At 35.7% G+C, this 15,942-nt stretch overlaps 1 protein-coding gene across 1 annotated transcript; it reads left to right on the top strand.

Annotated features, from left to right (window-relative positions):
* Window positions 1-409: 409 nt before the first annotated feature.
* On the top strand, window positions 410-3,392 carry LOC124922113 (histidine-containing phosphotransfer protein 1-like). The gene is made up of 6 exons (XM_047462874.1): window positions 410-556; window positions 662-792; window positions 877-945; window positions 1,034-1,105; window positions 2,531-2,603; window positions 3,176-3,392. The coding sequence occupies exons 1-6, from the start codon at window positions 494-496 to the stop codon at window positions 3,215-3,217; spliced, it is 450 nt and encodes a 149-aa protein (XP_047318830.1). The 5' UTR covers window positions 410-493; the 3' UTR covers window positions 3,218-3,392.
* Window positions 3,393-15,942: the final 12,550 nt, after the last annotated feature.

The following is a 15,942-nucleotide window of genomic DNA, read 5'->3' on the forward strand; positions in this document are numbered from 1 at the left end:
AATATTTTTCATTTTCATAACTTATTGATCTATCACTAAAATTATACTAGTGAAATTAATAAAAAAAAAAATAGTAATAGACTAGTTTATCCTTCCACAAATGTTAAATAAAATGTATTTTTTTCAGACTAGATATTATTTTTCTTATTGAATAATATATGATCCAAAAAATATTAATTTTGAAAAATATTTATTAAATAAATTAAATTTAAATAAATATTAAATTTTAAAATGGTAAAAAATGATAAATAGAAAAAAGTTAATACTTCCATATATGATAATAATTAATACATACACATCTAAAGTAAAAATATAAATCACCCATTATTATATTTTACCATTGACTTGATCAGATCTCTTCTTAGGTGCTGCTGAGCTTTCCCAAGAAATCAATAAAAAAAATAAAATAATAAATTGCACTATATATGTAGATCTAGAAAACACATAAGAAAAAGAAAGAAAGAAAGAAAGAAGAGAAGGAGAGATAGAGAGAATGGATAGAGTGGTGAAGATGAAGAGACAGTTAATGGAGTATACTGCTTCCTTGTATGATGATGTAAGTCACAATTAGTAGACAAGAAATCCCATTTATTTCCATTTCTCTATCATTTTTTCTGGGTTTTTTTTTAATTTTTGATTTCTTGGATGTGAGAAATTTTAGGGATTTATTGATGCACAGTTTAGTCAACTTCAGCAACTTCAAGATGAGAGTAATCCTGAATTTGTGTTTGAAGTTATTTCTCTCTTCTTTGAAGACTCTGAAAGGCTCCTCAATGAACTCTCCAAATCTCTGTAATTTATTTGTTAATCAATTAAATAACTCTCTTTTTCAATCAAATTATTCATATATAAGTAACTGTAATTAGATTGATGCAGGAACCAACAGAATGTGGATTTCAAAAAGGTGGATGCCCATGTTCATCAGTTCAAAGGCAGCAGCTCTAGGTCAGTCTATCTCATTAATCAAATCGAATAATTTTAAAAAATCGAATAAATTTGAATCAAACTAAACTTTTATATTGTTGTTTTGTAGCATTGGAGCACACAGGGTCCAGAAAATCTGCATTACTTTCCGCAATTATTGTGAGGAACAGAATATACAAAGGTCTTTCTCCCATCTCTGTCCTATAAATGATTATTTAATTAGTGGTGAATTAATCTAAATCTGTGATAATTCTATATTAAATAATTTAAATCTTATCTAGAAGGGACAGTTTAGGCATGTATAGTGCCATTTTTTGGAAAAATAAAAAAAAATATCTGTAGATTAACAAGGGAGAAAACATATATATTTGTAAAAATGTCAGTTTTTAATTAAAAAGTTTAGGATTATAATTTTATTTGCTAAATACAATTATTTTCCATTAGGAAGGATGAAAAATATGTATATCAGTTTGGTTTGATTCAAATATATTTAAGTGCTTAATGAATAATATAAAATAAGTTGGAGTTATTAAACATATTAAGCACACAAAATTTTATTAAAATGATATTATATCTAATATATTTGTGTTTAAACATCAAATTATCATCTTAAATATGTGCACTCCATGATCATTTTTGTTTTTTTTTTAAATAAAAAATCAAATAATTTCATTAAATACCTTCAATTAAGACTCAAATACCAACCCAGAATTTGAAAAATGGGAAACATCAATACTTTTGACAGATTTGTGTCCTGTTGGGTTATTTTCCCAATATAATTTTATTAAATGTTATTATTAGGATAATTTAAATTTAATTTATTGTGAAATTACTAATTGAATAACACAGTCTGTCTAAGGCTTGTTTGAGATAAATTTTCTTTCAAGTTAATATGACCATTTAAAAAATATATATTTGATTAATTATTTTGCATAAATAATCAAAATAGTATGATTAATATTTTAAAATTTGATAAAGAATAAATTAATGATACATTAATGTTTTAATTAATGGTTTGATGAAATAATTAATTGATGATAGAATATTAGTTTTAAATTTAATTCTATATAATCCCCAATAAAACAATTAATATTTTATTTAAAAAAATAGATGATGTGGCAAATAATAATTTGGTTATATTGGAAGAATGTTTTGACCCATTCATTCATTTTCAGTCATTTTCTTTCACACTCTTTTATAAAAAGGAAAAACTTAAATTATTAATTTTAATTTTGGTCAAATTAAATTGAGATCTCAAATGAAAATGTATTAAACCTTATTTAGTCCAACTAAGATTTCACTAGCTAGAACATCATTAAAGTTAAAATAAAAAATAATTGAGTTATGTTAGTTATATAGATTGTTTTCTAAATTATGATTCATTTATCTTTTAAATTATTATGATTTTAGTTTCATCTGATATAAAATTTGGATCATGATTATAATCTGGATACAATTTTCAGAATAATGTTAGCATCATAAATATAAATACGTGATAATAAGTATGCCTATTATTTTTTTTCTAAATATTTTATAAATTTATCTTTGAGATTCAAATACAACTATAAAAATTTATAATATATATTAATAAAATTCAATATTACAGGTGTTTGATGTGTCTCCAACAACTGAAGAACGAGTACAATCTGGTGAAAAATAAGCTTGAGATTATCTTCAAGGTAATTTACACTATTTGGAAAGATATCAGCAATTTAGATTTGGATTTGAGTATGAACAAAAAAAAAAATCAATAAAATTTATTCAAATCATTTTTTTTTTTATAATTTATCAAATCTAAATGTTAATTTATATGAGATAATATTTTAATATATAACTTAATTACACAAGTATACATAAATTTATAGACATTTTTTCATTAGGATCAATTTTAAATTCACCTTCAAATTGGTTTTCAATAAGATCAATATGCTATCTAAAATTGAACCTAAAATCCAACTGCATATCAAACAAATATATATATCTCCTAAATCGAATCTAATAACTACAACATTTGTCAATTTCATTAGTTAGGCACCTTTTGTTCTTAATTTTTGTTGTTAATTTTGTTTTGTTATTCGAATTTTGACGATCTTCACATTTTTCACTCCGTATTTCACCATCGTTCTCTTATTTTCTTTTACTTTTTCATTTCCTTCATGCTGTTTTTTGTTTTGTGGTTTTCTTAACTGCATGTGTAAAATAATAGAAAAATAAGTGACTCTCTTCTATATCTTACATTTTGTGGCTGCAGCTGGAGCAACAGATCAAAGCTGCTGGCGGTTCAATTCCTTAAACCTGATTAAGGAAGAGGATAAGAAGAAAAAGATGGATTTTGTGGATGGTGGGATTGAGAAGAGAGCCTAATGAGTGGTCTTCTCTAGTTTATTTCTATTTTTTGTATCTTTGTTTATTTCAGATTTCTAATATTTAATGACATGGCCTTCAATGAAATCCTCAATCTTGGTATATGAGCCACTGCCAATATGTTTAATTCTTGTTTCGTCAAAAATTGAGCTTCAATTTTATGGCAAATCAATCAAAACTAATTTCAATTTGAAATTGTCAACTTTAGAATTATAATTAATTTTTTTATTTAGAATAAATTATTTTATTAAACATTAATCTTGGTAAAAATAAACTTGACGAGAAACACATGTCTTAGTCTTGATTCGCCTCCTTTTCTCTATACTATTCCTTTTAAAAATTAGATATCTAACGAAAATTGAGGATACTCAAAACGAACTTCCATCAACTATTTGCTCAAAATAAGGTACTAATCAAAAGTCGATAAGACCCAAGACGAACTTCCATCGTCCTTCGAAACCCGAGCACACCCAAGAAGACCATCCATCGTCTACTCCCTCAAATAAGATATTGATCGAAGTTGAGAAGACCCAAGACAAATTTCCATCGTCTACTTTCTTAAAATTAGATATTTGTCGAAAACCGATGACACCTCAAACGAACATCCATCGTCTACTTCCTCAAAGTAAAATATTAATCGAAAGTCGAGAAGACCCAAGAAAAAATTTCATCGCCTGCTTCCTCAAAATAAGATACTAATCGAAAGCCGGGAAGACCCAAAAAAAACTTTTCATCGTCTACTTCTATAAAATCAGATATCTGTCGAAAACCGAGGACACCCGAAATGAACATCCATCGTTTACTTCCACAAAGTAAGATACTGATCGAAAGCCGAGAAGACCCTAGACAAACTTACATCGTCTAAATAATTAGGTATCTAGAGACATCTCTTTACTCAAGCTCAAAATCTAGTAAAACATTTGCCACCCATCTCGCCTTAAACTTTGCACACTCAACCAACTTGAACTGCATACTTTTTTTTGAACAAATTAACTTACAATACACTAGTTTTTGATTAATGTCCAAACAACTCGAAATTCAAGAGTATCTTTTCAAGATTTTCTAATTATCTTCAATTATTTTCACCATGTTTCATAGTTTCTTCGAAATAAATTGCGAAAACTATCCATATATGATGGTGTCCTATCTGTTTGAGATGAGGAACCAAAGTAGAGTTCTATATCATAGATATTTCCATGCTTGACCCGCACAGGTTTCAAATTAGTACTTGTTCAAAACATAATAATCTAGTTGACTTTAAGAGTCGCCACTTTATATCCAAACAAAGAATTCTAAAGACGATAAAGAAGATTCCAAAACCGATGTGAAGTTTGAAGCTGAAGATGAAGATAAAGAAGACAAGAATACATAAATTCAAGTTGAAGATAATAAAGGTAAAAGTCATGAAATTCTTAGAAACAATTCTTTCTATTAAATCAGAACGAACTCGTACAAAGAGAGAATTCAAATGAGAAATAATAATACCCATCATCCTCTTTAATACAATCTCCTTTCATCGTTAGAGGAAGGGGAAGAAAGCCTTTCAATGAAAATATATGGCATGCGAAAATCCAAGGCTGAGATGGTTATGTTTGAATGTTGTATTTTCTGTTTGTAATCTCTAATTTTTTAGAACGTATGAATGATATTAAAAAAATTTTGTAGGGTCTTTTGATTGTCATCCTTAATCATAGTTAGAGTTTGTCTATCTTTGATTTTTGACCCTCCCACTTTTGATATTTTAATGAAATGATTTTAACCGTTTTCCCAAAAAAAGAGTCGGCACTTTAGTTTACTTCACAAAGAAACTAATGAATGAAAACAAAGTATTCCCAGATTAAAGGTTCGTTGCTTGGTTACACATGAAGAAAGAGCCACATCAACTATGTCATATGCCCTATCTTGTTGATAGGATCGGCTTAATCAATATAGGCGGGGGTAAGGCTATTGATGAAGGCTTAGGAAAAACGGTTTGATAGAAATCTTCTTAAGGACTTAAATCACTTTCTATTCTACGCAAACTCTTGTAAACACTTGAAACAAAATCAAGCGCGGAAATGTTATTTAGGTTTGAAGCTGGGAACCAAGAATGAAAAGATGACAGAAAGGAACAACACAGTAGTTTTTTTATGGATGTTCGGAGCAAACTCTCCTACATCACCCCTTCTTCCAACCACCGGAAGGATTCACTATAATATGCTTTGAATCAAATACAGTTTGCACGAATAGCTCACTGTTGAACAGAACAGACTCTGTTCAACTTACAATATGATGAAGAATATCACTTAGCTAAAACGATGCTTTGATTCTAACTCTCTCTTGATTAACACACAATAAAGCAAGAAAAAAGCTCACTGTTTCAAATAGTATAATCTGAGTATCAAAATAATCGATTAATTGTCTAGCTTGTTCACTCAAATTTCTTGCGCTTCGTCCGTTGTCCTTGAGATTCTTTAAATAAGGAACAAGTACTAACGGTCGAATCTTCATAATGACACGTGGCGAGCTTCCATTGAAACGCCTCCATAGTACACAGAAGACTCTGAATAAAAGGATCGTGGCCGTACACAACTGGTAGTGCGCCGAATATTCTTCAGAGATGTACATGCAAAACAAGTAGTGTGAAGGATAATCGCTTACGTGGCATTGGTTGATTGGTTGCATCTGACTGTCGTACTAATTTTCACTAGAAAGTGGAGCAGGAGTAACATACAGCTAGAGCACGTAGGTAGGCGGGTGCTAGATTCAAGCAACTACTTAAGCATGACATTAGACGTATTTCAATTAGACAACATCGTCTAATGAAATCAGACGTCCCCATCTAATAACAGGATCTATTAGACCACTTGGTCTAATGGGATTAGACTTCATGTCTAATTACAGTTCACTTAAGACTAATCTGAAGGAGTTAGACTGCACGTCTAACTTTCACTAGTTAGACTGCACGTCTAACTTTCACATTCCATTAGACTCCACGTCTAATTACGGTTCCCTTCAGACTAGTCTGAAGGAGTTAGACTGCACGTCTAACTTTCTCTTTCCATTAGACTTCACGTCTAATTCAACTAGTTAGACTGCACGTCTAACTCCGTGTGTTAGACTGCACGTCTAACTTCATTAGTTAGACTGCACGTCTAACTTTCACATTCCATTAGACTCCACGTCTAATTATGGTTCCCTTAAGACTAGTCTGAAGGAGTTAGACAGCACGTCTAACTTTCTCTTTCCATTAGACTCCACGTCTAATTCAACTAGTTAGATTGCACGTCTAACTCCGTGTGTTAGACTGCACGTCTAACTCTGTGTGTTAGACTGCACGTCTAACTTCACTAGTTAGACTGCACGTCTAACTTCACTAGTTAGACTGCACGTCTAACTCCGCTAGTTAGACTGCACGTCTAACTTCACTAGTTAGACTGCACGTCTAACTTCACTAGTTAGACTGCACGTCTACCTCCACTAGTTAGACTGCACGTCTAACTCCACTAGTTAGACTACACGTCTAACTCCACTAGTTAGACTGCACGTCTAACTCCACTAGTTAGACTGCACGTCTAACTCCGTGTGTTAGACTACACGTCTAACTTCGCTAGTTAGACTGCACGTCTAACTCCGTGTGTTAGATTGCACGTCTAACTCCGTGTGTTAGACTGCACGTGTAACTCCGTGGGTTAGACTGCACGTCTAACTCTGTGTGTTAGACTGCACGTCTAACTCCGTGTGTTAGACTGCACGTCTAACTCCGTGTGTTAGATTGCACGTCTAACTCCGTGTGTTAGACTGCACGTCTAACTCCGTGTGTTAGACTGCACATCTAGCTCTTCAACTTAGTTAGACTGCAAGTCTAACTCCGTTAGTTATACTGCACGTCTAACTCCGTGGATCTAATGCCAAATCGGTCTAATGAACCCCATTAAGACCACGTCTAATAAAGTCTGATTTTGATACACCTGCACCAAAGACAATTAGACGCATAAATTAAGTTATATATCCATTCATCATCAAAATTCTAATAGTCAAACTACTTTGACACTTAGTCAAAATAATTTAACCCAATAATTTTCCCCTTTTTGATGATGAGATTAAAACTTTTGCATAGATAACAAGTTAAGCATTCATCATATAAAATGTAGAGTAAAACTTGTTCATCCATCTTACACAACCACTTTCCAAAACCAATATTCAAAAACATAGTTAGAGAAACATAGTTTAAGAGTTAACAAAGTAGGAGAAAGAAAATTATTGTTCTTCCCTTTTCACTCGAGGATCGATAGGGACACGAGTTCCTTCATAGCTCATCCCTTCACCTGTCATCTCTTGACCGGTTAGCAGATTGCGAAAAGGAGGAAGAGGGCGATCACCACGAGCGACTCCATCACTCCTTCCACCACGAGCGGCTCCACTACTTCGGCCTCCGCGATCACCACCGCTGTTTCGCCCTCATCCTCTTTTAGTTGGCCTTGGGTTGACGTCATCGGTTGGCTTTCGTTTGGATCTGGTGTCAGTTGCTACATCGTCACCTCTTCTTTCTCTACTAGGCTCACCTTGAGTAATACGATTCTTTTCTTTCTCAGCATCAGCTTTTGCATTCTCTTCAGCTTGAAATTTCCTTGCGATAGAGTCAGCATACTCTAGTCTTTCAGCTTCTGTTCTTCTCATGCTGCTTTGAATTTCATCTAGCTGATTCTGAATCAATTCCATTGCTTCCAAAATCTCTCGCTGATTATCAAGATTGATTTGTCTTTCAAGGCTCATCATTTCGGATTGTCGACTGAAGAGTTGCTTTTTAAATTTGGAAGAATTTGAATTTGAGATATGAACCTCAAACGTATTCTTCTTTAATTTCTGATCCAACTCTTTAAGGATTTTGACATGTTCAGCAAAGTCTTTTCTGTCCTCTTTCTGTGTCTTCATGATCTTTACCATATTCGATCCCAGAGTTACTATATTTTTCTGAAGAGTTGTTAACAGAGATGTCATTGATTTCGGGAGCTTGGTACCGTCAGATGAAGATCCTTCATTGGATGAATTATCTTGCGATTCTGCTGCAATGCTCTGAATGGGGTTAAATTGGGTATGAACCTGCAGGGATTGCTCGGGTTCATCCTTCTCAGACTCATTTTCAGATTGATTTTGCTCTTCTTCTTCCAACTCCTTTTATGCTCTCTTAAATCTTTCGTACAGATTTCCCGTATTGTGAAGAGGATTGAGAATATTCTCATAGATATTACTAGCATTAATCTCAGGAAATGGTAGAGGCTTGACTGTTCTAGCATTTTGATCTTGTTCCCCCTCAGATGAGGAACTATCTTCGGCATCTTTGTCTTTTAAAGGTTCCCCTTCGGATCTGACAACCTCAGGCTGAATGACTACAACATTTTTTCTTGAGATCCCTCTGTTCTGACATCAGGAGATTTCACTACCTCTTCTTCATGAATAACAAGAGCTTGAACCGGCTCTTCAACAACATTTTTTTCTTGAGTTACAAGAGCTTGAACGCGTTCTTGATCTGCATCTTCTTCAAGAGCTTGTTCAGGCTCTTGAATAACTTCTTATTCTTCTTCTATGGACGGATTCTCTTGGATAGGTTCCTCATATTGCTTGATAATAGGTTGAGCTAGTAGACATCTATCTTCAGTAGAGAGACTTCCAAATTCTATCAGAAGAGCAACAACTTGCGCATCTATATCAGTAGGATCATCAGAGATATTCATTGGTTCATCTTCATCGAAGGAACTACCAAAAGGGCTAGCTCCTGAGCAATTAGCTCCATCAACATACCGAGTGACAAAAGAAAGATAGTCAGCCATGATCCCGTCCAATCTCTTTAAAGCTTTCACTTCCACTTCAACACCTCTCTCAATTGGATTGAAATTTGCTTTTCTGGCTTCAAGAATAGGAAAGAGAGCTCTTCCTCTTAGACTGGATTTTATAAGGTCTTTTCTCTTCAGTGCTTCAGAAACTTCCGAAGTTTTGGACAATTTGAGGACTTTCTTTTCATTGAATACAAGCTTACCCCATTGACTACTTATTCCTGAACCCATGATGACCTCATCATACTGGATTGACAATCTGTTATGGATTCAAGAGTCAAAAATTTCTATCTTTTCAGCAGTTATAGCTTTGACTTGATTCATCATGAGGTCAACAATGCATGTTGCCTCAGAAACGTCTTCATTTTCGTCAGTTACAACATCCTTCCCTTTTCCAATAACCTCATAGATTTTGGAAAGGATCTTGGTTCTCCGAATACAATTCCACATGATTGTCTTGTGGAGCGCATCAATTCATGAGCAGATAGTGGTTTCTTGAAGAGTCCAGGAGGGAGTACGTCTCGAGTGATCTTCCCGGTTACTATGGAATCTTTTGAAATAGGATTTGTGGCGGAAGGCTCTCTGACAGAAATAGAGGGAGCCTTTTCAGCAATACCACCAGCAACAAGGGTAAGAACTGCACCTTGTTCTGGTTGAACGAACTCTGTAGCACTAGTGGCTACAGGATCAGATTGGCGAACATGAGACACAACCCTGTCAAAATTCTCAATATTTGGACCAACTAACTCAACAACAGGCCCTGCAGCAGATTCCTCAACATGAATATCATCAAGTTTTTCTTGTTCCATTTCTGGAGCATTAAATTTAGGCACTTCAGCCAGAGTTGGAGGAGATGTTACCTTTGATGAAGCCTTCATCGATTTAGACGCACGGGGCGCCTTTGACTTTTCACATTTTGAAATAGATGACCTTGAAGATCTCCGCAACTGACTGGCAGCCGGAGACAAGGGAGACAGTGGAGTTGTAGCAAGTTCGAATGGACCTTGCCTAATTCCGGAGTCGACAATTACAGAATCCTTCTTCGATGAGCTCTGAAGGCTGGTAGAGCTAGCCTCAGACTCATTTACAGTCTTGGTTCGTTTGGCTCCTATAGACAAGACAGAGGCCGTTGGATGTTTAGATCGGGTAACAGACCTTCTTGCAGTCTGTTGACTTGAGGCTCTGGAAAGAGACTCTTTGTTGTTCTTCATTCTGACTAGGGTGTTTGCGACTATAAAGACAATGTACACCCTAGTCAAGTTGATTGGTTCGTAATCCTCCATTGTAACCCCCAAGTGCTCCGGCAATCTACTTATCTGAGCAGCAAAGTTAATGCTCTCCTTGTTTTCCTGGTTAATTGAAAAGTAGAGGTTTTGGAACAGCGTTGAGGCCCAGTTGACCTGAATCCCCTTCGAGATGATAAACATATAGTCAAACCGATCTTGACTGTAGAGATTGAATGACCCCGCCTTTCCCTGAAGCTTTTTCGCCACCACATCATTTAACAGAATGAACTGTGGTTTGAGAGCCTTCTTGCTCCCTTTAAGTCGAATCGCTGATCCGTCGACAGAAAAGACCGTCTTCATTTCCTCCGTCACCGCAACTGACAAATGTTGGTTAAACGTATTCCTTTCTGATGGAAGTTCAAAGAACTCCGCATATATCGCCTCGTCGAAAGAAATTTCAGTTCCATTTACAATTGCTACAATGGAATCACCAACCATTGTTGTATACTTGAAGAACTCCCTCACTTCCTTCTCGTGGAAGATGAAAAGTCCTCCCAAATACTTTCCTAGACCGGAATACTCGAGAGATCTGAACACTTCGACCACCTCCTACTGATCGAACGTGTAAACGGAAGGAAAGTCCACCTACAAAGTACAGTGACCGAGCGTGATTCTCTTGTTTCCCATTTTTCAGAAGAATACGAACAGACAAACAAAGAACGAGAGTTTTTGAGAGAGAAAATCAAAGAAATATAGGGTTCTTAGAAATCTTGAGTGAGAAAAGTTTTCAATCTCATGCACAACTGTCCTTATATAGACTGCTAAAAGTCACATAGGATAACCGTCGTTTTTCCTAGGGGTATGCCCCATCAATTAATATTAGACGTCCTTTCCAAAGAGTCATCATTATATTGAGGGTATATTAGTCATTCTCTCTTAACTTGAAAGACACGTGTCTTCATGTTATTAGGAGATGACTGTTTTAATGTTTGAGCGGGAAAATCAGATATCTCTTCACGTGGGACAGATGTCCTTGATCAGTCTAATGAGCACGTAGTTAGACGTTTTCCTTACTGCACACATCTATAAAACTAAATGTCTATTAGACGCATGGGTCTATTAGACGCAAGCGTCTAATCACATGTCATAAATATACGTCTAATGTCTATTAGATGTGTATGTCTAATTACGCATGAACACCACGTATTAGACGTGTGTTTGGTTAGACGTGAGCATTCTCTTGCTCATGACATAAAAACGTCTAACGTCTATTAGAAGTGTACGTCTAACCGCACAGATCTTAAACCACAACATATAGACTTAGATGTATAGATTGTGAGCAAAAATATGTCTAAGTACAGACCTCTTCCTTTAGACAACCTTGTCTAATAGACCGATTAAGGCCATTCGTTTGAGAGTATCTTTACTTTCAAAATAGTTTCTCCCTCTCATTTTGTGCATGTACAAAAATGAATAACTAAATGTTTTGAGATCCTTCGGACCAAAAGTATTTTAATACAAAAATATAGAAAACATTTAATCTTCTGGAATGGCAACGACCATTATTGATCTTCTGAAATGTATACTCAAGAGAGTATTCTCCATGCTTCCTTCCTGCAGCCCTCCTGCATTACCTACATAAGAAACTATTTACAAACTTGGTACCCATATTTAATTGGGTCCTCAATCAATTAGTCCCTTAGGAATCCATATCTGACATATTCTAATCGATTTCCCATGTTGCGTTGTGATTAATGCGTATGATTTTGACTTAGCATACAACTTTATGCTAGTCACTGATCCTTTATCTTTTGAAGAAGACTTTCTTTTAAAACTCCTTGACTTTGAGTCAAGTTTTAAGTTGCCAGACCTGTTAGCTGTTTCTAACTTATTTTTTAGCCAGCTAACAGTCGGCGGAACATAAATAATTTCATTCTTACAAGCTACTTCTTCATGAATGGGATCAGATTCACTATTAGTCAGACTTCTTTTAACAAAACTTATTGGCTTAAGCTTGTCATTCGATGAGTTTTACTTTTTGCATGACAGGTTTGAGTCATTGCCATCAAATCCTAGACCGGATCTAGATCCAGTAGGTTTTAACAAGCTGATCTGATATTTGACAGCTTCTCCAAACCTTGTCCATGCACTGACAATATAATTTAACCTCTTGTTTTCATCAAAAATAGTTAGAATCTGTTCTTTGAACATCTCATTCTCAGATGAGATCTCTTTAAAAAAAAATTCAAAAACATTTGATTCAAAATTTTGAGGTGGAACTAGTTGAGATACTTCAGGTGATGATTTTATTTTATTTAGGGATTCTGCTAGCTTTCTGTACTCTATGACCATATCATCTAGTACAACTACCAGTTGTTCCCTTGAAAACTTTTCAAAAGAGAAGTCAAATACCTTAGTTTCCCGAGTCTCTTCTTCATCTTCTCTAGCCATGAAGTAAGCCACTTCTTCGTCATCCCTATCACTGGATGAGAAGTAAGAGTCACGGATGCTTCGTCTGTTCTTCCCGTCTCCTACCATAAGAGTTTTCAACTCCTTTTCATCATCTTTCTTATCTTCACGCTTAGGCTTCCGACATTCCGATTGGTAATGACCTGCAATACCACAGTTATAACATTTAACATTAGCCTTTGATTTCTTATTATCATTGGAATTTGAAGAGCTTGAGTTAGGATTGCTCTTCTTCATGAAGTCGCCAAACTTCTTCACGAAGAGAGACATGGCATCGCTGCTCAGTTGCTGCGATGTCATCTTCACATCAGAAGCTATTGGTGGCTCTTCAGCAGTAACCAATGCTTTGGCAATGATAATGGATGTGGATTGATCTTCTTCAATCCTACACTTCAGCTCGAACTCGTAGGCCTTGAGATCAGCAAATAGGTCGAAGAGAGAGATCTTGTTGAGATATTTGGATTCCCACGCATGACCTTAATAGCAAACTCCCTGTTGCTATAGGTCTTGCCAAGGATAGACAAGGAGGAGACAATCTTACTGAATCTAGTGTCGAACTCGTTCATTGTTTCACTAGGACGCATCTTGAAACTGTCAAACTATTGAGTGGAAACTATGATCTTGTTTTTCTTGGTTTGCTCGTTGCCCTCACACAGTTCGATGAGTCTGTCCCAGACCTCTTTAGCAGTATCGCACTCGATAATGTAGTTGAACATGCTGTCATCGAGAGATCTGTACAAAACATCAAGAGCCATGTTGTTGAGATTGTTCTGCCTCTTTTCTTCACTAGTCCATTCGGATTTCTCCTTATCGATCTTGATAGGACCCTCTGTGATGACACTCCACATGTTGTCATGAAGAGAAGAGAGATGAACACGAACTCTCTTCTTCCATACGATATAGTTTTCTCGAGAGAAAGTTGGAATGGCGGTTGTACTGGCATCTTTGGTTATGGTCGACATTCTTTAGAAAAAGCTCGAGAATAGAAACAGAGCTCTGATAGCAATTGATAGGATCAGCTTAATCAATAGAGGTGGGGGTAAGTCTATTGATGAAGGCTTAGGAAAAACGGTTTGATAGAGATATTTTTAAGGACTTAAATTACTTTCTATTATACGCAAACCCTTGGAAACACTTGAAACATAATCAAGCGCGGAAATGATTACTTAGGTTTAAAGTTGGGAACCAAGAATGAAAAGATTACAGAAAGGAACAACACAGCAGTTCGTTTATGGATGTTTGGAGCAAACTCTCCTACGTCACCCCTTCTTCCAACCATCGGAAGGATTCACTATAATATGTTTTGAATCAAATACATTTTGCACGAATAGCTCAATGTTGAACATAACAGACTCTGTTCAACTTACAATATGATGAAGAATATCACTTAGCTAAAATGATGCTTTGATTCTAACACTCTCTTGATTAACACACAGTAAAGCAAGAAAGCAGCTCACAGTTTCAAATAGTATAATATGAGTATCAAAATAATCGATTAATTGTCTGGCTTGTTCACTCAAAGTTCTTGCGCTTTGTCCGTTGTCCTTGGGATTCTTTAAATAAGGAACATGTACTAACGGTCGAATCTTCATAATGACACGTGGCGAGATTCCATTGGAACGCCTCCATAGTACACAATAGACTTTGAATACAAGGATCGTGGCCGTACACAACTGGTAGTGCGCCAAATATTCTTCAGAGATGTACCTGCAAAACAAGTAGTGTAAAGGATATTCGCTTACGTGACATTGATTGCTTGGTTGTAGTGGATGTCACTGATCTTCCCTAGAAAGTGGAGCAGGAGTAGCGTACAGCTAGAGCACGTGAGTAGGCGGGTGCTAGCTTCAAGCAACTGCTTAAGCATGTCATTAGACGTATTCCAATTAGACGACCTCGTCTAATGAAATCAGACGTCCCCGTCTAATAACAGAATCCATTAGACCACCTGGTCTAATGGGATTAGACTTCACGTCTAATTACAGTTCACTTCAGACTAATCTGAAGGAGTTAGACTGCACGTCTAACTTTCACATTCCATTAGACTCCACGTCTAATTACGGTTCCCTTCAGACTAGTCTCAAGGAGTTAGACTGCACGTCTAAATCTGTGTGTTAGACTGCACGTCTAACTTCACTAGTTAGACTGCACATCTAACTTTCACATTCTATTAGACTCCACGTCTAATTATGGTTCCCATCAGACTAGTCTGAAGAAGTTAGACTGCACGTCTAACTTTCTCTTTCCATTAGACTTCACGTCTAATTCAACTAGTTAGACTGCACGTCTAACTCCGTGTGTTAGACTGCACGTCTAACTTCACTAGTTATACTACACGTCTAACTCCACTGGTTAGACTGCACGTCTAACTCTGCTAATTAGACTGCACGTCCTCTAGTTAGACTGCACGTCTACCTTCACTAGTTAGACTGCACATCTAGCTCCACTAGTTAAACTACACGTCTAACTCCGTGTGTTAGACTGCACGTCTAACTTCACTAGTTAGATTGCACGTCTAACTTCACTAGTTAGATTGCACGTCTAACTCCACTAGTTAGACTGCACGTATAACTCCGCTAGTTAGACTGCACATTTAACTCCGCTAGTTAGACTGCACGTCTAACTCCGCTAGTTAGACTGTACGTCTAACTCATCTAGTTAGATTGCACGTCTAACTCCGTGTGTTAGACTGCACGTCTAACTCCGTGTATTAGACTGCACATCTAACTCTTCAACTTAGTTAGACTGCATGTCTTACTCCGTGGATCTAATGCCAAATCGGTCTAATGAACCTTATTAAGACCACGTCTAATAAAGTCTGATCTTGATACACCTGCACCAAAGACAATTAGACATATAAATTAAGTTATATATCCATTCATCATCAAAATTCTAATAGTCGAACTACTTTGACACTTAGTCAAAATAATTTGACCCAACACTTGTGGGATAGTCTAAACTCCTATGTAGTTGGCCATTATTTGTGAAGGTACGTTACACATTTGTATTATGAGTTCAAAATTCTTTTGATTGTGAGTGATCTAACCTTGTCTATAATCTGGAAATAGTAATTTTAACTCTTGATTAGATTCTAATAATGGTTGGCACCAAGCCATTAGAATTCTTGAATGTCCATTTATCGTGTCTTA

The sequence above is a fragment of the Impatiens glandulifera genome, chromosome 1 (genome assembly GCF_907164915.1).
Source record: "Impatiens glandulifera chromosome 1, dImpGla2.1, whole genome shotgun sequence".
Lineage (NCBI taxonomy): Eukaryota > Viridiplantae > Streptophyta > Magnoliopsida > Ericales > Balsaminaceae > Impatiens > Impatiens glandulifera.

What these genes read in the sequence shown, in the direction of transcription:
- LOC124922113 (XM_047462874.1), top strand. Translation starts at nt 494, where the DNA reads ATGGATAGAGTGGTGAAGATGAAGAGACAGTTAATGGAGTATACTGCT. An exon ending in AATGAACTCTCCAAATCTCT is followed by an intron (nt 793 to 876) that starts GTAATTTATTTG and finishes AGATTGATGCAG; the next exon opens with GAACCAACAGAATGTGGATT. An exon ending in AGCTTGAGATTATCTTCAAG is followed by an intron (nt 2,604 to 3,175) that starts GTAATTTACACT and finishes TTGTGGCTGCAG; the next exon opens with CTGGAGCAACAGATCAAAGC.